Source organism: Taurulus bubalis (genome assembly GCF_910589615.1).
Source record: "Taurulus bubalis genome assembly, chromosome: 18".
Taxonomy (NCBI): Eukaryota; Metazoa; Chordata; class Actinopteri; order Perciformes; family Cottidae; genus Taurulus; species Taurulus bubalis.
Window position 1 is genome coordinate 5,862,416 of NC_136606.1, and position 22,811 is coordinate 5,885,226.

General features: G+C 44.1%; 1 protein-coding gene across 1 annotated transcript; it reads left to right on the forward strand.

Annotated features, from left to right (window-relative positions):
• Positions 1-530: 530 nt before the first annotated feature.
• LOC306750824 (F-box/LRR-repeat protein 7-like) lies at positions 531-22,617 on the forward strand (the record flags this gene model as incomplete). Its single annotated transcript, XM_079234298.1, has 4 exons — positions 531-567; positions 4,923-5,012; positions 19,775-20,392; positions 21,278-22,617. The coding sequence occupies 4 exons, from the start codon at positions 531-533 to the stop codon at positions 22,012-22,014; spliced, it is 1,482 nt and encodes a 493-aa protein (XP_079090424.1). The 3' UTR covers positions 22,015-22,617.
• Between the last annotated feature and the right edge of the window lie 194 nt (positions 22,618-22,811).

Genomic DNA, 22,811 nt, shown 5'->3' on the forward strand with positions numbered 1-22,811 from the left:
AGTGAAATAAGGACTTCTCCAACGACTGCCTGAGTCACAGTGTGCCGTTGGCTTATCTTTCTTTAAATATCCACATCTCCCTCCCTGGTCTGCGGTCTCTTTAAATCCAGAACCAGAGGAGGAGAGCTCAGAGTCCTCACAAAGTTGTCTGGCCGCTGTGATTGCCCGCACTCAGCCTGATAAACAGCTGCTTACCATTTAGACCACTTCACAAAAACTTTTCTCCGAACAGACCGTGCGTGTGTGTGTGTGTGTGTGTGTGCGCAGATTTCACCGCTCTTTGTCTGTGGATGTTCAGATATAGAAAGTCTGCACCGCTGGAAGGCTCGAGTCCGGACTCTAGGTTTGCGTAATGCTGAGGCGTCCTCTGCCCAACATCTGGATTAACTATTTGGAGTCAGAGCTAGCGGCCCTACTCGAAACTCTGACTGTCTGGTCCATCTTTGCGGAAAGAGACTGCCCTTTTTTCCTCTGGAATTTAACTCATTTTGATACCCCGAGTGTGGCGCATAGATTATGTATTCTTTAAAATGGGTGCGAACAATGGAAAACAGTATGGAAGCGAGGGTAAGTGCTCTAATTACCGCTTTAAACACAGATATGCTTGCTTTCTATTGTATCAAACTAGACGCAACAAAGGCGAACATGTTATCGCAATCTGCGGCAATTTCTCTCATAACACCCCCCAAAAAGCAGAAAACAATGTGCGGGGTTTTTTTTTTGGGTGGGGGGGTCGCAGCTTCCTTGAGTTTGTACCTAGACATCAGTGTGCTCGCTTTAGAACGAGCACTATCCCCTCTATATCTCCTTAATTCCCACAGTGTGAGTGTGTCTCCTGTCTGGAGATTAGCGTGCACCAAACTCCATTCAGAAAGCGTCTAAGTGTGAGGATGTGCGCTGATTTGGAGCTTAGAGCATCTTTTGACTCTAAATTCCGTACTTTAAAAAAAAAGATGTGCAACGTTGATATTCTTCGTACATGCAGAGTGACATCTGGTGGTCATATTTTAAACACTTAGTACAGTATAAAATGAAGATAGACAAAAAACAACTCTTAAAGCCACTCTCCAGAATATAATAACTTTTATCATCTGTGCTGTAATGAAACTTACACATATTATTTGGAACAAATGTGATATTTTGAATCATAGATCACATGATCAGTCAAACAGAGCTGTCTTGGCAGGTCGGCTAGTTCATCATACAACACCAAGTAGCTTCATTTATGGAGGTTTGGTGGAGGCGGGTCAAAGGACACCAGTGTCGGGCATGTGTGCACTTAGTCAGTCTTATCTTGATAACAGACAATTCCACAGATTTTTTTGTCCACGACCCCTTAAAAACCCATCTGTTATTTGATTTGGCAGCCATGTTGTGCATATTGGTCACTGGCATTATAATCCTTGTGTCAACACAAACATGTAGAAGACACCTTGAAAATGTTTCAGAGCTTTTATGGACACACATGCTGCTTGTATGATTTATTATGGTAGCAAGTGTTTCCAATAATAGCGTAGTGTTGTAGCTCAAAAAGTATTTTTGACATTCATTAGCTCTCCTGCAGCTACTTGTGAACATATTCTGGTCATACTCAAAATAAAAAATGTCTCTTTTTATTGGTATTTAAAACAATTTGTTTTACTCTATGCCTCAAGTATTGATCTATAAGACAAACAAAGTAATACGTATTGTAGAGCTGTTATAGACATTCACTGTCCAACTCCCTCAGCTATCAGATATATTCAGAAACGTGTTTCACTCAACTGGAATGCAGCTTAAATCCCTTTTATTGTGATATTTCTTGTGACCCAAATCCATATCAACCGACTCTCACATACCAATATGTTCCTAAAAAGCTCCAAACATTGATAGATTAATGAGCTCAGCACAGAAAGACTCCTTCACTGCTCTATCGGCATAGCTAGACCTCCTCCAGTCAGAATAAGATATCAGTCTTCGTCTTACTCTACCTCCTCTCCCCCGCTGTCTTTTCCATCTAATCTTCAACATTACTTACTCAGGGGGAAAAAAAAAACTGTATCCCGACTCTGCCGAGCACATTATTTCGGTCTCCAGAGCGGAGATGTTTGTATAAATAACATTCCAGTGAGCTCTCCTTCTAAGTCAATAACTGAGGAGAAAAGATTGGAAGTCATGATGTTAAAAATAACAAGTGGAGCGGCTCCACCCAGGAATCCGGCCATGTCAGGTACACCAACACAATCGAGCTCATTTTGCAACATACCAATTTTTTTTTTTTGTTTAGTTTTATTGCTCTCATTCGGTCAGGTGGGAAATATGTGAGGTACGCGCTGCAGTTTTTATTCTCCTCTAGTGATTCACAAGGCCTTCATTCTCCCTTTCATTGCAGCATGAAACCCAGGCATTACACTCCAACCCCAGTGCAACTGCTAGTGCAGGCATGTGCTTGTTGTTCATGTGATAGCCCACATTTAAAAACCTTCATCTTCTGTGAGTTCACAAGGATTCATTTGATGAGTCTGCAGCTTTCGTTTGTGTGGTTTAAGTGCAGGGACACATGGAGACGTTTTGAAGCCAAAAGCAAGACGAGTCACATGAAGTGCTCCGGTCATCGGATGAGTTTTTTTTTTAGGTTTCATAGCAATGGACATTTTATGATGTAGCATGACTGTTCAATATTTCAGCAGTCTGACGTGTTTATTGATGAAATAGTTCAAGTTGAAGTCCTTAAGATTTCAGTTCTGGTTGATTTGGTGAACAGCCAAACCAAAAAAAAAAACTCAAGTTGATTCCAGGGCTGCAACTAATAGTTTTTGTCATCATCCATTAGTCAAGCCAATAGATTGATTCATGGTTTTCTTTATAAAAAGTCAAAAAATAGGACAAATGTCCATCAGAACCCAAGGTCACATCTTCAAATGTCTTGTTTTTGTCTGATCAAGCGGTCCAAAAGTCCAACGATATTCAGCTAGAAACCATAGAGTTAGAGAGTGAATATGTGCCTTGGAAACTGGAGAATATTAACATTTAACCACTCAAAGAAATAAATCAATTATCAAAATAGTTGACGATTCATTTCCAATTGATCAACTAATCGACTAAACATTGCAGGTCTAGCTGTTTTAATTCAAAAGTCAGCCAATATTAGTTTTTTCTAACTGCGATCTAATTCCATGCTGCACAGAGGCAGTGTAAAGCCACTAACAATGAAAACTAGTTTGTCGTGAGGAAATCACAGAATATAATGTTGGTCATTAAATGTATCAGATGTGGGATTGGTTTCTTGAGGTTCTCGAGGATTGTGTCTTCGATATTCACGTTTATTCACTTCCCAACAGAGAGAGCAGCATCGTATTCATGGTACCAGCATCTCTCCTGTGTCTGAGGCCGGCATCTCAGTTACAAGTGCAGAACTCGGCGGTTCGTCTCTCCACATCTGTTTTTAAGTGCGAATCCACAATTAATTACACACTGGTCACAACTATGCAGCAACCCTCCACCAACACAACATTATATAAGCACAAGACAGGAAGCAGGAGCTTTTTTCCCCAAAAGTTGCTTTTCCATGAAAGGCAGAAAACAATCGTCCTCGCACCGATCCACACATGGAGAGCAACCAGCTGTAACCAGTGTGTGAGAGAGGGGGCTCATGTTTCCAGCCGTGTGCTCTCGGCTCTGCTTAGATATTAGAAAAGTGGACCACTGCAAGCTCCTCGTGAATTTCTGAGCCCTTTCTGGGGACCGTGGGAGTCGTAGCAGATGTGCCGGCTCTGTGATGTCACCGCGAAAATGTCATCCCGTCTCAGCTGCATCGGCTTAAGATGGTATCATCGGTGCGATCGCGTGTCTTTCGTGTGGCTCAATACGGAGTCACCAGTTGCATTTTTTTTTTTTTCGCATATTTACTGCCTATTTCGGGAACTGTCTGGTCTGTTTAGGTGGCTGCGCTTGATGTGCATGTGGGTGTGACGCTCCGTGCTGGGTGAAAGGCGCATACTTAGTCTCAGGGAAGCCACAAAGCTGCATTTATGATCTGACAGAGGAATGAAATGCCATAAACAACCACTGCACACAGCCTGCAGTCAGCATGGCAGTTGCAGCCTGTTGTTCTCACACGTTCACAGAATAGCTCTTTGAAATGTGGCGCGCTTGTGTTACCGTGCAGCGATCTAAATCGGACACATCGGATGGCGCGTGAAGGAAGAGTTGTACATTTTCACGTGGGCGTTGTACATCGTACATTTAGTTTGAATCATTTATTAAAACAAGTTTAATTCTGTGTTGATTTTGGCGGCCCCTGTGGATAAAAGCGGTAGTTTTTTGTTGTTGTTGCACCAGAGCCCCTTTAGAAAACCACTCATTTTAACTGCAGCAGGGTCTGTCAGTCGTTCCCGCTCGGTCCTTGTGTCCTGGTTCTCCCGCGCCTCCCTTTTCTCCAGCGGGCCCAGCGATCCGGTCTCGGTCTCCAGCGGCGTGGTGGTGTTGGTGTTGGCTCCCAGCGGAGCAGCGAGACGAAGCCCAGCTCCTGAAGCCCAATCTGGGGTCTGTTCATAAAGGCCTTGCTGGAGTTTCTGGTGGGGGAACACAGGGAGACCTTATTAGTTGTCCAAACATAAAAAAAACAGACACAAACCCGCAGAGACTTTGTGCACGTTCCAAGACGAACCATTCATCCCAAAATGAGGAGCATAAAAGTCACGAAAGCAGAGAGCGATAGGCTTCATATTTCCTTAAACTTCATACGTCCTTACTGCATTACATGCATCATGAAACACCGGACAGGAATTAAGCGTAAAAAGTGTTTTCTCTCTGAAGTGAAAAGATGTTCAAAGGCTGTGCAGGGGAAAAAGATAAGCAATAAATCGTAACTGCAGTTTGTCATCTCCGAGTTGCTATACTGTGTCCCAGCACTTTTGTTTTTCTTCCCATTCCCCCTGCAGGTAAAGGGAGCTCAAGCATCTCTTCTGACATAAGTTCCAGCACAGATCACACACCGACCAAAGCTCCGAAGAATGTGGCTACCACCGAAGGTAAGGCATCTGGTGCTCATTAACCAAACTCCCCTCTCCTCCTCCTGCTCCTCCTCTTCCTCCCTCCACCCATCCCCGTCCTCCTCATCCACTCTCTTCGCTGCCTATTTTTGGAGAGAAACCTGCGTGTTCTTGCATAACCCTCAACTGAAAACAAACTCACAGCTCCCATCACAAACCCAAAGGCATTTCTTGGGCTTTGTTTGAGCAGAAGAACAAAAAAACATCACTTCTGGCTTCTCATTGTGGAAGAATGCTTATCTAAACCGTGACCGTATCAGACTCAAAGCGCTGCCAGGGAGGGAGTTTTCTGGGAAAAGGTGTGGGGAGTGAAAACAGGAGAAGAGAGCTGCACCTTCGGTCGTCGCTCCCTCTCAACCTCCTTGCCCGGGCAACCTTCCAACTCCCGGCACATCGGCTGCATGAACCGCTCCTCTTTGTCGGGAGTGTGTGTGTTACGAGAGTGTGTGTAAACTGTGTGCTCAGTGTGATGTTCAAACATACTTTGCAGCTGACAGATGCCGTTTGAAGCTCCCTGTCAGCAGCTCTGATGCATTTTTTAACGATCTGTCAGTCAAAGCAGAACTTTTTTTGAAATTTTATTTAAAAGAACAGAACCAAATATCTCAGTCAACGCTTAGCGTGGACCGCATGGCCATGTGCTATACGTCCCTGTGAGGCCTTGAGTTTGAGCGAGCGCTCTGTGGGAAATCATAGTTTGTTATGACAGACATTTCATTCATTCGTTTAAGATTTCAGACCACATGGTGCCAACCAAACAGTCATTTTAATGAAAGCATTTATTTTAATGATAAACTCGGTTGCCAAGCAAAATCCTGAGCGAAACATTTTCACGAGCTTAACCGTAATAATTTTCCCTCAATCGAAGGAATTTGACATAATGTCGACTCGAGAAAAGAGTTGTTTTTTTGTTAGATTGTTTACAAGAAAACTCAGGACAGTCTGATATGGATAGTCTCAGTATATATCTGTATAAACTTCACGAAAAATACAATCTATAAAGTACAAACATGATTACTTATGGTAGAATATGGTAGAACATATATTCTACATTTCGGTCACATGGGAGGCCACCAGGCTGAAACACAACATGGACCTATTAACTGACAAAGTGACATAGCTAATGATAATAAACATATTTTCACATCCAGCAGACACAGAGAAACATGAGCAATCATTTACTGTCGTGTGTCAGAACCTAATCCAGTACGCTCTCTTTTGTTTTTTGTTCTGTTTTTGGTCTCCACCAGATCCTGAGGAAAAAATCTGTCTCTTTAGCTGCTTAAAGCTCCACAATGTTCATCAGCTAGTTGGTCTGTGTGTTGTTCGGTGCTGAGGAGATACTGTGGGTTTATCAGAGCGTCTTCACTGGAAACAAGAGCAGTAAAAAAGTGAATAAAAACAATGAAGTTGCTTTAAAACCTAAATAAAGAGATGTTGAAGCGTCCTGTGGAGCTGAGATGAACGGAGTTGGATGATAATTCACTGTGGATTCATTTACACAGTATAATTTGAGCTTTTGTTGATGTAAACATATGGATTAGTGCACCTTTAGGCCTTTCAGTACTAATATTCCTTCACTTTATATCAGTAATAACAGCATCCTACAGCTCATTGACAGCAAACCTCACAGTTCTTCAGAGGTTTTGGGAGTGTATCAAAAGAGTGTGTCTTCAACTGGGCAGGACATGTTTAAAGAGCATGAGTCAGACAGTGAACATGAAATCTCAGAACCCAACGCGTAGTCATTGATTTAGATTAAAAAGAAAAACTTTTTGGAACCCGACCACAGATGCATACTTTAGCGCTGCGGCCTCTTTCTCCGGAGCTGACCAGTGACTCAACCGACTCTTTTGCACACTCACGCGCACATGCACACTCACGCGCACATGCACACGCCCCGTGCCTCTCGTGCATTGTCATCGCCGACCTTAAATGTGCTCTGGCATGTCGAATGTAGTGTTCTTGTGGCGTCGGAGCTGCCCGCAAGAAAACAAATAGCAGCGGCAGCCTGTGTTTGTAACTGTCACTCCGGACAGCTGAAGGTTTCACGCCGTTGCTCGGAGAGAGAACAAAGCAGCGGCGCCGACTCCTCGCGACACTGGCGGACGTGCCTTTTGGTTTCGCGCAGGATGTGTGTCAGTTGGTGTGTTTCTGCGAGGTTAATTCACTGATTAACCTCACTAAATATGGAGCGAGGCGTAGCGTCCTCCTGTGGGCGCGCGCTGGGACGAGGCGGATGACGCATCTGATATCGCTGGAAATGCTGACTCACTTCTGAGCCCTTTAGGAGCCTGCTGGGAGTGAGCAAAGGATATTTTAAGGAGAAATTGATAACTGTTGGAGAACAGCATGTGCGGATAGAAATATATATATATATATACTAGAGTATGGACCGTGGCCAGTGGCTTCCCCGTCATATGTTCTCGCCTTTGTTATGACTGAAATCGTTAGTTTTTTTCCCCTCCATGCTAACCGGGAGTAATTACATGTTCTGGAACCACAATGGCCACAGTCAAATCCCCCCTCTTCAAAAAGACACACACACACATACACACACTGGTGCATGCATACACTACGTTCACACACTCCCAGTGGCAGATTACGCAGGCTTTGTCCACCTCGTCCTGTGGTCCACTAAACTAATCAGGAAGCAGTCTGGCCTGTTTCCCCACCGCACGCTGGGAGGCTTCACATTAGGGCCGTACACAGCATCCCAGTCACTGCTGAGCCAGTGAAGTGGGTGAGTTAGTGAGCGAGTTAATTAGTCAGTTGGATTGTTAAAACACAACATTTTCGAAAAGAATGAACATTATCTATACATCTATATCGTCAGACTTTGAGGTAACGAAATGAATTCCTCGTCTCTAAAGGCTTTGTTTAATTAACAAGCTAACGTATCTTTTTTGTACGCAAATAGCTTTGTTTCTGTTCATATCTGATGAAGAACAACATGTTTGGGACCCAGTAAAAGGGCCAAAAGAAAGCACAGTTGACATGTCACATGTCACTTTTCTTCATCCAGACTGACATTCCACCCAGTTTGAGCATTATTAATATAAGTTATGTTAGTAATTTTAACCTAAATAAAGATAGGGCGTTGCAATATGGTAGAAACCAATAGAAAACATATTTTAGAAAGTTTAGTTTCTCAATGTCGTCTAAAATCGGTCTAAAATCACATCTAAAGTAGCCCAACTGATATTTAACAAACTGATGTTTAACTGCAGTTGACATTATATTTTGGGACAACTGAACCATGCAATTTAACTTAAACACGCTATATAACTTTTGCTGAACAGCCACCACGGTTGCTACAAGTGACAATTTTGAGATAAAGGCAAACGTAAAAGCTTCATGTGACAGAAGCCCAAGAAGAGAAGAGTCACCGAACGGTTTCAGTCATGTCAACACAGCAATATCCACCTAAAGTTACCCAACGATATTCACCAAAAGCTGCAGGGCCAAGACCAGCCCAAGTAAGGTTGCATCTGCAAAACCTCAGGTTGTGATAAATTGCGAAAGAGTGACTGTTCAAGGATTCCACTTTTCATTTGTAAAGGGAAACTTATTTCCTCTTTCAAGAGAAACATAATCTTCCCTTAAAGCCGTATGCATTGGATACAAACCAAACCAGCCACTGACAACGAGAAATGTTTAATTTCTCTACAAATATAAATTTCCGATAATCATCTCAAAAGTCTTCACATAGAGGCTTTAAACTCGATGAACCATAATATTGAATCACTGTCCCGCCCGAATATCAGCATGCAGATGGAAAGTAGGCCATTGCCTGTAACACGTGTTCCCTCCCCAAAATCAACAGTTGGAAGTTACACTCATTCTGCTCCTGAAAACAAACCGAGCCGGGCAGTCATCTGGCAGGCGTTTGCAAAGTGTCTCTGTTTTTCATTTATTATTTAGACGGGCTTGTGGTGGCCTGACCCAGTTGCTTATTAGCCGCAGACTGAAAGGCACGGTCCTGGACACTAAATCCTTCCTGTGGGATGAAACTGAGTATCTCTCAGCAGGGGTTACACGGTGACCCTGTCTGGGCCTCAAGGGTTTGCTTTGGCGCAGGCGAACTCCGGGTACCGGAAGAATGTGGCTCAGAAATGGCGGGAGCTGAACTGACAACACCCTGAGATGTTCAGCCTGTGTGTTGTCACTCTTGAACACCGTCTTCATCCTCCTATATCAGCTGTGCCAAGCTTTGGATGGAAGGCAGACTCACTTTGGGGAGTGGTGGGGGTCAGGTCAGCTCCTTCACCCGTTTATAATGGCCCCAGGAAGGTAGCTGAGGAGCAGGGGAACGGTGGGAACAATGCACATGCCGACTTCCTCTCCGTCGGCCAAGGACCACAGAAACAGTGATAACAGGGACGGGGAAACGCTGACTCTGTCCTTGCACACCAGAGAACACTGAGAGATTACACTGATTTATGTGCAACTCTCCAAAGGCAGAATGACCTTTAAGATTATTCTTCTTTTTTAAGGATCTCGGTTTCCTCCATAAAGTCGTACAAGTAATTGATGCCAGCATCAGAACACACAGTCTCAGGCCATTTAAGGCCAAACAAGTTAGTTTTTCTTTTACCTAAGTTTATCATTTTGTCAAAGTGGGGAAAAACTACTCTGCATGTAGGACGTTTCACAAGTTCCTGGCTAAAAGATTAAAGTAGTTAGAAATGTTTTTCCTAAATGTTGTAAAACGTCTACAAAGTGTAACATGTCATCGGTGCACGGACCTAAACATGTTAATGGGAATCCTTCTGATTGTGACCTTTTGTTTAATTGAATTTAAAATGTCATTTTCAATTCCTTGAGTAATTAACTGAGTATGAAGTTAAACAAAAAGATAGATACTAAAAAAACATACAAAATCGTAAATAAATAATGACTAACTTAAAAAACACTTAGCTTTGCATGTCAAGTGGGTCGTTTTGGCAAAATTACAATGTGCCTCCAGTGGCTTACTTTTCTTTCCCGCCTTCCTGAAACTCGTTGATTGTCATTCCCTACCTGGCCACTAGATGTCCTGTGCCCTGAAGTACCTCTCTTTCCTCCCAGTCCTTTGACTGGCTCCGCCCACCTGCACACCTGCTCCCACTTTCCCTAATCAGCCCTGCAGATACGCAATCACTCGTTTAATATTGTATCCATGACGCCGAACGTCCTCTAACCTTAGCAAAATAGACATTTTAAAGTAAAATTTTGTAACCACATAGAAATGGCCAGACTTCTCAACGATGGTCTCGTTTACTTATTTAGGTCATATAGAAGTTTTCATAACACGATAAAAGAGTTCTTCACAGTATCTGCATCACGCCCACTCAAGGTGTTTTCAATTATTCTGACTAATAATACCCTTTTTTAATTTGACTGGATAACGATGGAATCACACACATTTATTTAACATAATTATTACAGCATTACACACTCCTAATATTGACGGCTGAGGGTCAGCTGTGCAGTCTAAACAGCCCGTCGTCTCCAACATGTTCATATATTCGCCCTCCCAAAGGCAACAAATCCCTCACACTTCATCTGCACGCTAACCTCGCTCGCTGCCGACCCGCTCGCCCGTGTTTACTCAGGCAGATATATAGTGTTTCACTGTTGATTTGTGCCGCGCCAAGAATGAAAGAGGCTGCAGCGAGGTGTTTGTGTGTGTCATCGCCGGTGGGACGTTTTCACGGCGGAGAGGACATTTGAGTTGTTATCCTCCACTTTTTTTTTCATCATTCATCAGCAGTAATTACTGCAGTATATATATATATATTTTTTAAGGCAACATTTCTGGGCAAAACTTTCAAACTGGTGGGACGAATTTATCTTTTGGCGGAAACTTAACGCCACATTTGTTCTGCTGCTCCACAGCGTTGGACGTTCTTGCACAAGGAAGACAAGCTTGTTTGGATAAAGAAGCATCTGTTTCTTTAGAGGGAAATGTTTGGCAGTTGATTGAATATTTTATTGAGGATTAGAGGAAGTTGTGTTGTAGATAGTTCTCATTTTATGCAGAGGAATTCGCAGCCTCCAGAAGTTTGTTCTCATTAAATGCAGCCGGAATTTGTAGAGGAAAAAGTCCCTTTTCAATATTCTCTCTTAGGACATAACGCAGCAGCCTGCAGTTATTTTAAGACTTTCTCAACGATAGCAATTGAAATGAGAGATATTAAATAGATTTACTCCTAATCCTCATTGGAAATTGTCTACGTTAAGAGAGAACACAGAGAGGCGAAGAATGCCAATGCTTTTTTTTCTTCCCCCCAGATATTCTCCATCAGCTGTCCTCGCTCCTCCCCCAATCCTTTCTACCGCTCTTAAGAGAGCCAGGAAATCTGAGCAAAAAAAGCACAGAACAAGGCGGCGAAAAAAGAAAAGAAAAAAGAAAACAAGTGAAAGCAATTTCAGCGGAGGAGATGGAGGAGGAGGGGAAGAAGGAGAGGCAGATCAGATCTCACAACTCTTCTCTGATTACCGCTCTGTCTTCTCGTTCTCCGTCTCCTGTTGTTTTGAATGCCAACTTCTTAAAACAAGGTCACATTTTTCACTTCTACTACAGCAGCGTGTTTGACATGAGTTGGGAAAGACGCCACCTGGCCCCCAAACTCACGCTTGCTTCCTGTAAGATTTTGGCACGATTGATGTTTCTTTTATTTGTTTTTATTACTGCGATACACCTGGGTCTTTGGGCTTTTCATGTGGCAATATGAGCACAGTTGCGGACCAGCTGAACTGACACATTGGACTTCCCCTCCCCTCTTTTCACTCTGCGGTTTGTTTCATTACGTAAGAAGCAAAGTGTCAGTTGTGGCTGAAGCTGCAATGGTACAAAAATGAGGGGAAAACTTCAGTGTTCTTGAAACACAGAACAACTAAATTAAGTTTTCATTTTAGTAGCAATGTGTGGGTTGTGAATAACACCTGGCTATTTCATATTAAGCAAAAATATTTTTAATTTCAGATGGAGAAAACATTGGTTGTCAAGGACCAGAGCCATCAGTGTTAGATCCTGGCTAGCATCACAAAACCTGGACATTTCAGTCCCTCGGTCGTTAATACAATTTAATTCAAACTTACGTCATAGGCAATCTTCTTAGCAACTTTAAATACTTGAAAGTGGCCTAAATTAACAATATAGTTGGTTATATAACCTAGTGTCTACTCTCAGGGCCAGTTGATGAACACTTGTAGCACGCTATTAGCATATACGTGGTCCCTTCAGGAACATGCTAGCACTCGTTCAAACAGCTTTTTTCTTTAAATATTTTCTCTGTTTTGCACTGTATACTACATCCTAGCATTTTGCTCTCAGCATTGTACATCATTTTGTTATTCATTTGGCTATTTTGTCATTATTTAAACACTTTTGAAAGAACCACACTTGCTGTTTCCCCGTGCTAGCAGTCTTATGCTAACCTAAGCTAACACCTGCCGGCTATGGGTTCATATCTAAGTCTCGACTTAAAAGTCAAGAAGTGTTTCTCTCCGTCAGAATCAATCTAGTTTTTGCTGTAAAAGTAGCTATGAGGAGTCGACACAATTTTAGGGACTAAAACGTTACATTAGCTGGCTGACCAGGACTGTGCTATGCTATAGGCCTATCCTGCACAATGGCATCTTTATTCTGTATATAAATACAAATATAAAGACCAATCACTTATATGCGTATTGTTTAAAAAAACTATACTAGTTCTATAAAGCACTTTTTTGAGTTTTCCCCTCTCCCTCAAGGCACGTCTTTGAGACAAAACCACCTCTTTCTGGAGCTGAAGCGAATCCTTTTTCATCAAGAGTTTAACCAAAAAGTTCCAGCTCTTCCCTTGTTCTGTTGCTTCGACCACATGAGATCATTACATTTGCTCCTCATCACGACCAAATCAACCGTTTAGGCCGGGGCTCGCTTTTCCATTCCTGTGTGATGTGCAGTTCTTCTTGCTGTTTGCTGCGTGTAGCCAACGTTACCCTCCTGAGTCATTTAACACGACTGTCACTCTGCAATCCGCACACACTACTGCCAAAAGGGATAAACGTACAGAAAGGCATTTCATGCACATGATTCCCTGCAAAAATATGTAATCTTTGACATCCTGATTTAACAACCTGTACAAAAAAAAATGACGTAACGTTGCATTTCAATGATTTGCCAAAGGCCAGATCAGTTTAGCACGATGCAAAATTGCTTTTGGAGTCTGACCTGCCATCTCTACTCTGGAAAATGTGCGCTGTGATGAATAGATGCAGATTTTTGACTTTGAGTAGATCACGCCTTTTCAATTTGGCTTTAAGACATCCGTGCGTCTGCTGTCCTCCTCAGCGGAGGATTTATAAAGTGACGAGGCCAGCGTGTGGAGACGTTTGTGTCTTTTGAACTGACAGAAGGGCTTTAAGAGGCGGAAAACTCCCCTGAGGAAATTAGTCGTGTTGCGGGGAAAGAGCGTAATAGTTCCTGGCTCATGTGTAGCCGAATCTGTTGCTGCGCAAGCTTTAAAAAAAAAAGAAAAACTGAATCCAGAGACTGAGTGAGTGTGAGAATAGCTGCAGTCCAGAAGTAGTGCAGTTTTGGGGGTTGTGTGGAGCGAAGGAGTCTGTTTCCTGTCCAAGTGTGCACATTGTAAAGGAACCAGCAGGCCCCATTGTCTCTCAGGTTGCCCTGTGACGTAAGACCTTCCTGTAGTGAAGGCCTTGCTGATAGCCCAGCCGCCACACTGTACGGCAATATCAACTTCCATGTATTCAATAAAACCCAAGACAGACCCAGATGTTTCTTATCCCAGGAGTTCTCTCCCAGTCGGATGTTTCCCCTTTAAAAAACCGGAGCACGTAACCGTTTAGTGCTGATAAATCAATTCTCTTTCAATCGAATCCCTGCTGCCCGGTTGCCTTTTATTCGCCGATATTCTTTTACCCGTCTTGTGTTGATTTTAATTTCCTGACTTTAGGAGAAAATGAGCGTCTCTGATTTCCTCACGTGCCTGTCACGGTCTTGGTTGGGAGGGGGAGCTTGCAGAGCAGCAACATGTCACAGGGCTAATGGCATTGAGGTAATGGATTGGTCTGTTCTGCCAGATGCAGCAGTAATAATCCTACGAGCTCCAGACAGGGTCTTAGCAGAGCTTCACAGCCCTGCGAGATCCTGAAAAAGAATCCCTATAGCTTTGGTTTATGACCAGACTGCGTCAAACTCAGGGTTGACCCTGCCTATGCACTTGTCTCCGTCTCTGCTAAAGTCTGCAGACTCTTTTGCCAATTTATCTTCCCTCTCTCTCTCTCTCTCTCTTTTCCCCTCGCCCCTATTTTCTTTCAGAGGCCCCTGAATCTGTTTTTGTGCGGTACTTTAAAAAAATCATATGAAGGAATCATCAGGTTTTTGTCATTAAAGCGACATCACTTTGTACGTGCAGCTGCATCCTCCTCATCACGCAAGCATGTTGTCCTTTCAGTGATCACTTCCATTGATTTACATTAAACTTCGGGTATCAAAGGCCGATCCAGATGTGTCTCAGAAGTAAGTTGATGTTAATGGGATCCTGCTGCTGCACTGCTGTGGATCAGCTTAGATTTGGGTATTAGTGGCAGTGATTTCAGCCAAGTATGCCTTTCTGTGGCCATACGCACATTCAAAATGCATGAGTTTCTCTTTCATTTCACCACTGTTCCGTTGTTCTTTGTCCAGGGTAAAGACCAGATGTTCAACTGTTTCTGCACTGATTTCCTAAACCAAACTGAGTCCCCCACCATCTGCACATACAGTTCCCTTGAAGAGCATTTTAACAGCTGCATGGTATCTGTTCTGCTAATGATAGGTTTGCAGTGATACATAGATATAAAACAAGACACCACACTGGTTTAACTTCGACAGATTCCAAAGTTTGTTCTTTCATGGTTAGCGTTGGGAGCTGCGGGTTTATGAACCCAACAAATATAACTCCAGGTTCCACTGGTTAGCTTTTTCTGGAGCTTTCAATTGTTTCAGATGGATGGAGTTTGCTTATTTGTCATGGAGATTGATCTGTTATCCATAGCACTTCTAGGACTTCTTATGTCTTACGACTTAAGCGTGAAGTCAATTCTTGACTTGGAAACTGCAGCAGACTTATGGCCTGATCAGACGACCGCGCTGCCTTTTGTTGCCAGATCAGATTCTCTACAGTTTTCAATATGTGAAAACAGCTTTCCCAAAATCTGCTTGTGATCGTGATAACTACAGTTGGTAAAATCCATCCCAATCCCAACCCAAGGGACACTTACATGCGATACAGTTGAAAAATGTCAGTACAGTAAGTGGACCTTGAGTTTGTTTACACATCAAAGTCAATAATTGAGAATATTGGGAGACTTTTTATACCATATTAGAAATCGTTGTGTTTTTGTTTATTATTATATAATAGTTGTGTTTAGAAGGCGCGTATGCAGGTCATTGGTTTTATTACAGTTGATGAGATTTGAGGATTTTACCTTTCTCAGGATGAGAAAATACTTTCTGTACCCGATGAAATGACATGTAATATCGATTACTTTATCATGCTTGGCAATTTTTTTCATTCATCCATTATTTTATTGGATGAATAGAGTATCTAGTTGATAAAAGTGTAAGTCTTGTTGATTCTAAATGCATCACAGTACATCATCCCATGGCTTGCACACTGCTGAAAAACAGCTCCAGGTTCTTCGGATGCAAAAGAGGAGAGACATATTTCATATCCAGAAGAGACAAAGTGTGAAAGAGAAGTAAATGCTTCAATCACAAGATAATTCACATCAATAGTCGGTGGTGATTGAACAGACAGATGCCTTACTCAGCGAGAAAACAGACAACACCTGGGCGTTCTTAAAGAGACCCAGGTGCTCTCTAGCCAAAGACCCAGTGCAACCAAGCTAACCTGCCAAGCTGTCTTCATTTAGCTTTCCCCGCCAGCTGTGTGAAAGTGTGACTCTGAGAGAAGGGAAGGGGGTGGATGCAGTCTAATTAGTAGCACTGTGTTTCTCCGCTTGGAGCTCTCTTCTGATCAGTGACACATGCAATTACGCAATTTGGAAGTTGCTCCTTAGCCAGTGGCAGATGAGTTCATCTCCTGCGTGCAGAATCCATCGCATTAGCTCGGACTTGGGCAACAAAGACACGCATTCATTCATCGAGATGTGTGTGTGGAAAATCAGATCTTCTCGTGCATGGTGAGACTTTTGAAGATCTTTGCCTCAATGTTGACATTCAGCTTTTTAACTGTACATTTATATGAGCTTATGTTATTAATATTATTGTAGTTTAATGAAAAGACTTAATTGCAGTCGACCCTTTGGCAATAATATACTGATTTCTTATAACTCTGTGTTGCATAGTGTGTAGTTTCCAGGCCCTGTTGGATAATTCCACAATCACTAGGTATTAACTCAGGAATCTTGCAATACTTGCAGTGTACTTGAATAAACATTTTTTTTAAAGCCTCTACTACTGTCATGACATATTTGGACAGGTGTGTGAAATTTGAAATAGATGAGGTGTTTATAAGGATCTGAAACCATTAAATCCTTTGTATTAAGATAGAAATGCGCAGGCCAAGATAAACTAGATGACCTCAAGGAAATAATCCCAGACAGTAAAAGTTGAACTAATCATCGGCAGACCACCCAAGAATGTGATGTATTAAACCTAAACGTGCAGATTGTAACACGTAATGCATTTTTGCACTCACTGTTTTTTTTGGTCCAATCTGCATGCGAGTGAGAATTTCAAGGCTCACGAGAGAGGAGTTTTAAAGTAGCCGTGAATCGGTGGACATGTTCCCGAGAGGACGAGTCTGTGGATGTCATCAGAGGCGAGGAGGGAGGCGGGCCGCGGGCCGAAGGTCTGGAATACAGATCTGCGGGGCGGTCGTAAGGCCGGTGTTGCTGCCCAGCTGTCTGTCCCTGCACACAAATCCACATGACAGGCAGGATGCGGTCCATTCGTCACGAAGATGCTGACAAACGCTGCGTAGAAGCCGCGGACTGGCGGCCCTGAAGCATCCATTAACCAACACTGGTTCAATATACATGACGAGGTCGATAAAGCGTTGATACGGTAATGTCTGTGTAAATGTGCGGGAGTCATCGGGGAATGGCAGGTAGCGAAAGTAAAGGTACACCTGACGATATATAGTCTATACAAGTATTCAATTCAATTCAGTTTATTTGATATAGCCCAACATCACAAATGCAAGTTTGCCTCGGAGGGCAATCTGTACACATAACATCCCTGTCCCGGGACCTCACATGGGATCAGGAAAAACTCCCCCAAATAAAGATAGTAAAAACCCTTTCACAGGGAAAAAAGGGAAGAAACTTGAGGGAGAGCAACAGAGGAGGATCCCTCTCTCAGGATGGACAAGTATAAAGAACTACAAAGTCCACTTAGGGAGTCACAGACCAATCATCTGTGAAAAGGGCCATTTGGTGTTCTTGTTATTGTGTCCACTCATTTTGAATTCTCGGATTATAAATGAAAACTTTGACGAAAGTTGATACTGAATATTTCCTTTTGGGAAAAACAAGGTTCGCTACATAAACTTATTGAGTTCCTAAAAAGGTTCCTAGAATGATATGATGTATTTCCCTCAGTAAACTAAAAACACATCTTTTTCGACTACACCTTGAATAAGGAAGGTAGCACCGTAGTAGCACTTAAATGGCACTTACTGATAGCAAGACATTGTACTTTCTTGATTCTTGTTGTTCTGAGTTTGTACTCATGGTTGAATGCACTTATTGTAAGTCACTTTGGATAAAAGCTAAATGAAATGTAAAAGTAAAAGCCTTTAACCAAAACTGATAGTCTGAACTATTAACACTCGCCCCTCATCATCTCATAACCATGAGTCTCTATTTATTTTGAAACATGATAACACCTCTTTCTTTTATTTTGCCCATAAAGCCTGCTGGGACAGCTGTAAGTGACATCATACTCGTGACGACTTGAAATGCTTTTAGTGATGACTATCAATCCAACTGAGCTCCTCCGGGTTGAACCTGACGGGTTGGAGGAGACGCAGATATCATCGGAGAAGAGCACTCAGTGCCCCAGAGTGTGATGGGGTCGACCCCGGGCGTGCGATCCCGACGCCCTGGCTCACGAAGCGGAGGGCTCCGCCGTGTCACGCCACGGTGATGCTATCCAGCCAGCCTGATTCTCGCAGCTGTGTCTTCAGACGCCGGCGGCCATGAGCGCACATCTGTCTGGAGGGCCTCCGTGTTTACAGAGGGATAACCGTACAGTGTCAGCCCCGGCACCGAAACTCCTCAGCTGGTCGCTTTGAAGCCACGGAGTTCATCTGATGGAGAGGCCCTGTGACACATTTTTTCCCAAACATCCAAAAACATGATATCGAGATCCATGGAAACTCCACTTGGTTGATGATAAAAGCTGGTGTGGCTATATGGCTCTTTTTGACCCATTTCCTCGGCTTTTTATCTTTTTTTCTTCTTTTCTTCTTCCCACGATTGAAGTGGATGAGTTTGAGTGATCTATAACGGCAGCGGTAAAGATCTGAAGTCATGCGGTGCTGCCACAATACGTGTTGGATTTCAAAGTGGAACTTTCACCAATTTTACTCATCAAAAGTCTGTTTACAAGTGTGGAATTAGACTGTATATGTGTTGGGGAAAAAGTTGTATAAAGCCTTTTTTTTGGCTGCAGAGGGAGCTGTGAATACATGAAATGACTCAAGTGATGTCACTTGAGTCGGTTGGGGCTAAAGAGGGCAAGTTTGAAAAATAAACAAATTTGGGGATCTGTAGTTAGCTAGTTAGAAAAGTGAGCTTCCCAAACCTCTATAGGTGCTAATTTCTTCTTCAGGCTACATTAGTAGCTACTAGCATAACACACACACACAAATCAAGGTGGTCCAATTGCATTGTGGGCTATGTAGGTGCCATCTGGACAATGAAAGACCATATGTTGTCCAACAATGTTGTAAAAAAAAGTCAAGCTAAATCTGTGGCGTTCTCTTTTAAGGGGAAGAACTGAGTGTGTGGAAACAGCTGTGAACTGTCTTCTGTGGCTCTGAACGCAGCTTCTGACGAGTCATGAGAAAATAACCCAAGGGTTATCTCAGTTAGGGTTTAGAGACTAAGCCGGCATTTCAAACTGGGTGCATGGAGTTCAGAAGATGTTGGTATTTATACCGGGAAGGGAGGGGTCGAATGAAAGGATGCAGTCGGTTGCATTATGGGAAGTTTAGGATCCTTTGTTCTTGCAATGTGACCCAACTATAGGCACTTGAATGTAAAGCTCATGGAGTTTCTTTGTGCTAGAAAAGATTGCCTTCTCTTGCTTCAAAGTCTCCTTTTAGTCCCCCAACTTTCAGTGCAATACTAAATCGGAGTACCTCTTTGAGATACTAAGCTTGATTTTTTTTTTTTTCTGTATGGAAACTCTTTCGCCTTAAGAACAGGATCACCATGAGCAGCTCTCTCCACCTCCGTAAAAACCCACAGATGACAGTACAGTTACTGTGCTTTTAGTTGTCACAAGTCCTTCTGGGAAATGGAGGAAATGAATAGTGCATGACTTCGGGGAAGTAAAGCAAAACTTGAAATGACATGCTTGGTTGTAAAGTAGTTTCTGGAAGTGTTGATGATGCATCTGAAGGTGGATTGAAGTCAGCTTGCAATTCAGAGATTAAACACATTTTCCTTTGTATTCAGATACCGACTCTGGCCCTCTCTCTTCTCACCCATCTTGTCCTCCTCTTCTTCAGGTTTAGACTCCAGCACCCGGACCTTGAGCACCCCCAGCCCCGGTCTTATCCTACCATCCAAGTCCTCCTCCCTCTCCTCGCCGGCCCTCTCCAGTAACGGCCATGACACCAACTCCTCTTCCTCCTCCTCGGCCCGCGCCGAGACCGTCGCCGTGGTCCACTCCCAACCCGGCACCCACACTCGCTCGCGCCAGTCCAAGAGCCACCACCACGCCCCCGTTGACCTCCTGCCCGACCACGCGCTCCTGCAGATCTTCTCCCATCTGCCCACCAACCAGCTGTGCCGCTGCGCTCGCGCCTGCCGCCGCTGGTACAACCTGGCGTGGGACCCGAGGCTGTGGAGCACCGTCCGGCTGACCGGGGAGCTGCTACACGCCGACCGCGCCATCAGGGTGCTGACCCACCGGCTGTGCCAGGACACCCCGAACGTGTGCCTGACCCTGGAGACGGTGGTGGTGAGCGGCTGCAAAAGGCTCACCGACCGGGGCCTGCATGTGGTGGCTCAGAGCTGCCCGGAGCTGCGCCGCCTAGAGGTCGCCGGGTGCTACAACATCTCCAACGAGGCCGTGTTCGAGGTGGTGTCCCGCTGCCCGAGCCTGGAACACCTGAACCTCTCAGGTAAAAATACATGCACTTCTATGACATCTCTCCGTAATGGTTTCTCAGTTTTATTGCGGCGACCTCAAAAAAATGAATTCCTCTCCTCAGTCATTTCTACTAACCTAAAGCTGGTGAACCCATTAGAGGAGCAGGAGAAGCTCTGCCAACCTTAAGCTCCCATGTGGGAGAAGAAAGGCTTTCAGTCACTGAAGGCAGAACGCACCTCGATGTGAGTGAGGAGAGCGGTCTGCTGCTTTCATTAAGTGACACAAATAACATTGACTTGGACAGGACTGTGGTGGCAGGGCGAAGTCTGCACCATTAGCACCAGGAAGTTGGCCCTTTGTTGTAAAAATAGCCCACTTGTGGCTTTTGTTTGAACGGCTCAAAATAATGAAAATCAAGTTTATTATTTCAACTGGTAAGGACATCAGTTTGGGGTTATTTTTTGGTCTTCGTGGAGTTGTTTGCACTCAAACTGTGTCATGCTTCTTGTTGCAGGCGTGGAGCCAAGGAGCAGCAGGTTTTACTCTGGCGCCCCCATGTGGCTACCTTTAGATTACATCTTCAAAAATAAATTGGGAACGTTCACATTTTTCCAATCAAGTCTTAAAAACATTCCTCCTGTTCAAACTGGCCAATCTGAGATCTCTTTCTATGTAATATTAATGTAATAGAAGGAGGGCACAATACAAAGGTAATGCTGATATCAGGATTTAGCTCACTAAAGTAGAGGAATCAAGCGAGTAATTGTCTTTTCAGTTCATTGCATCTGCTTCATTATGATGTGGGACACCATACTTTTAATTTCCTGAACATATCCTTGACACAAAAACAATCTACGTTGAATAAATCATCTGTCTTTGAGCTGACGACCTCTGCTCCCTCTTCCTCCTCCACCAGGTTGCTCCAAGGTCACGTGCATCAGCCTCACCCAGGAGGCCTCGCTCCAGCTGTCCCCTCTCCACGGCCAGCAGATCTCCATCCACTTCCTGGACATGACCGACTGTTTCTCCCTCGAGGACGAGGGCTTGCGGACTATCGCCTCCCACTGCCCGCGCCTGACACATCTGTATTTGCGGCGCTGCATCCGGCTGACGGACGAGGCCCTGCGCCACCTGAGTCTCCACTGCCCTTCCATAAGGGAGCTGAGCCTCAGTGACTGCCGCCTGGTGGGGGATTTCGGCCTGCGGGAGGTGGCCCGCCTGGAGGGCTGCCTGCGCTACCTGAGCGTGGCCCACTGCACCCGCATCACCGACGTGGGCATCCGCTACGTGGCCCGCTACTGCCCGAGACTGCGCTACTTGAACGCGAGGGGCTGCGAGGGGCTGACGGACCACGGCCTGAGCCACCTGGCCAGGAGCTGCCCGAGACTCAAGTCCCTGGACGTGGGCAAGTGCCCCCTCGTGTCGGACAGCGGGCTGGAGCAGCTGGCCATGTACTGCCAAGGCCTGAGGCGAGTGAGTCTGCGGGCCTGCGAGAGCGTTACGGGCCGAGGACTCAAAGCTCTGGCGGCCAACTGCTGCGAGCTGCAGCTGCTCAACGTGCAGGACTGCGAGGTGTCGCCGGAGGCTCTGCGGTTTGTGAGACGCCACTGCCGCCGCTGCGTCATCGAGCACACGAACCCCGCTTTCTACTGAGGCGGGGGACCTCTGACAAGTGGATGTTCTAATATTCCTGCTATGGAGTCAGAACTGGTGTGCAATACTGGCCAGAATTTGTCTCTTTGAATCCGCCTGGTGGCTGTAAATGCTGAAATATACTTCCATAGACTGTATTTAACATATTTATCTTTAACAAAAGGCAGAGAAGTACAGCATTTCAGTTTATTACGTCTTCACTCTTCACAATTTAACAACGGAGCACCTGGTACAGTTGTGTTACCACGTAACAGCATTGTTTTGTATTATATTTCAACACCTTTACGGCCCTGAAACATAATCATAATCATACAGTACTGCATCTATTTATAAACAGCGAGTATCTTCAGACTAAACCACTAAGAATGTAGCTACGAAGCAGCAACTAAAGCAGAACATATTCTCAGTTTCACTTTCTTTATGTTGCATAATGCACTTTATGCACTTGTGCTGACAATCACTTCAGCTGAGCTCAAAGTGTCATCTTCATTTTCTGTAAATTAAAACTTTCAGCCGGATATTTTTGTTTTCTCTTCTTTAAAGCCAAATAGAAACAAACTGTTGTTGAGATTGATTAACAAAGAACACGTTGCTGCTATAACTGTGCCAATAAACTTCTTCAAAAGCCGCCTCCACAACCGTGAGTGTCTTACTCAAATTTAATGAACATTTGTCAATCATTCAAAGTAAATCAGGAGTATCTAGCAACACCACATATGGATTATTTAGAAACTGACGTGTGTGTGATTGCTTTTCGGCTATATTACATTTACACCTGCTTGTTACGCACACCTGTC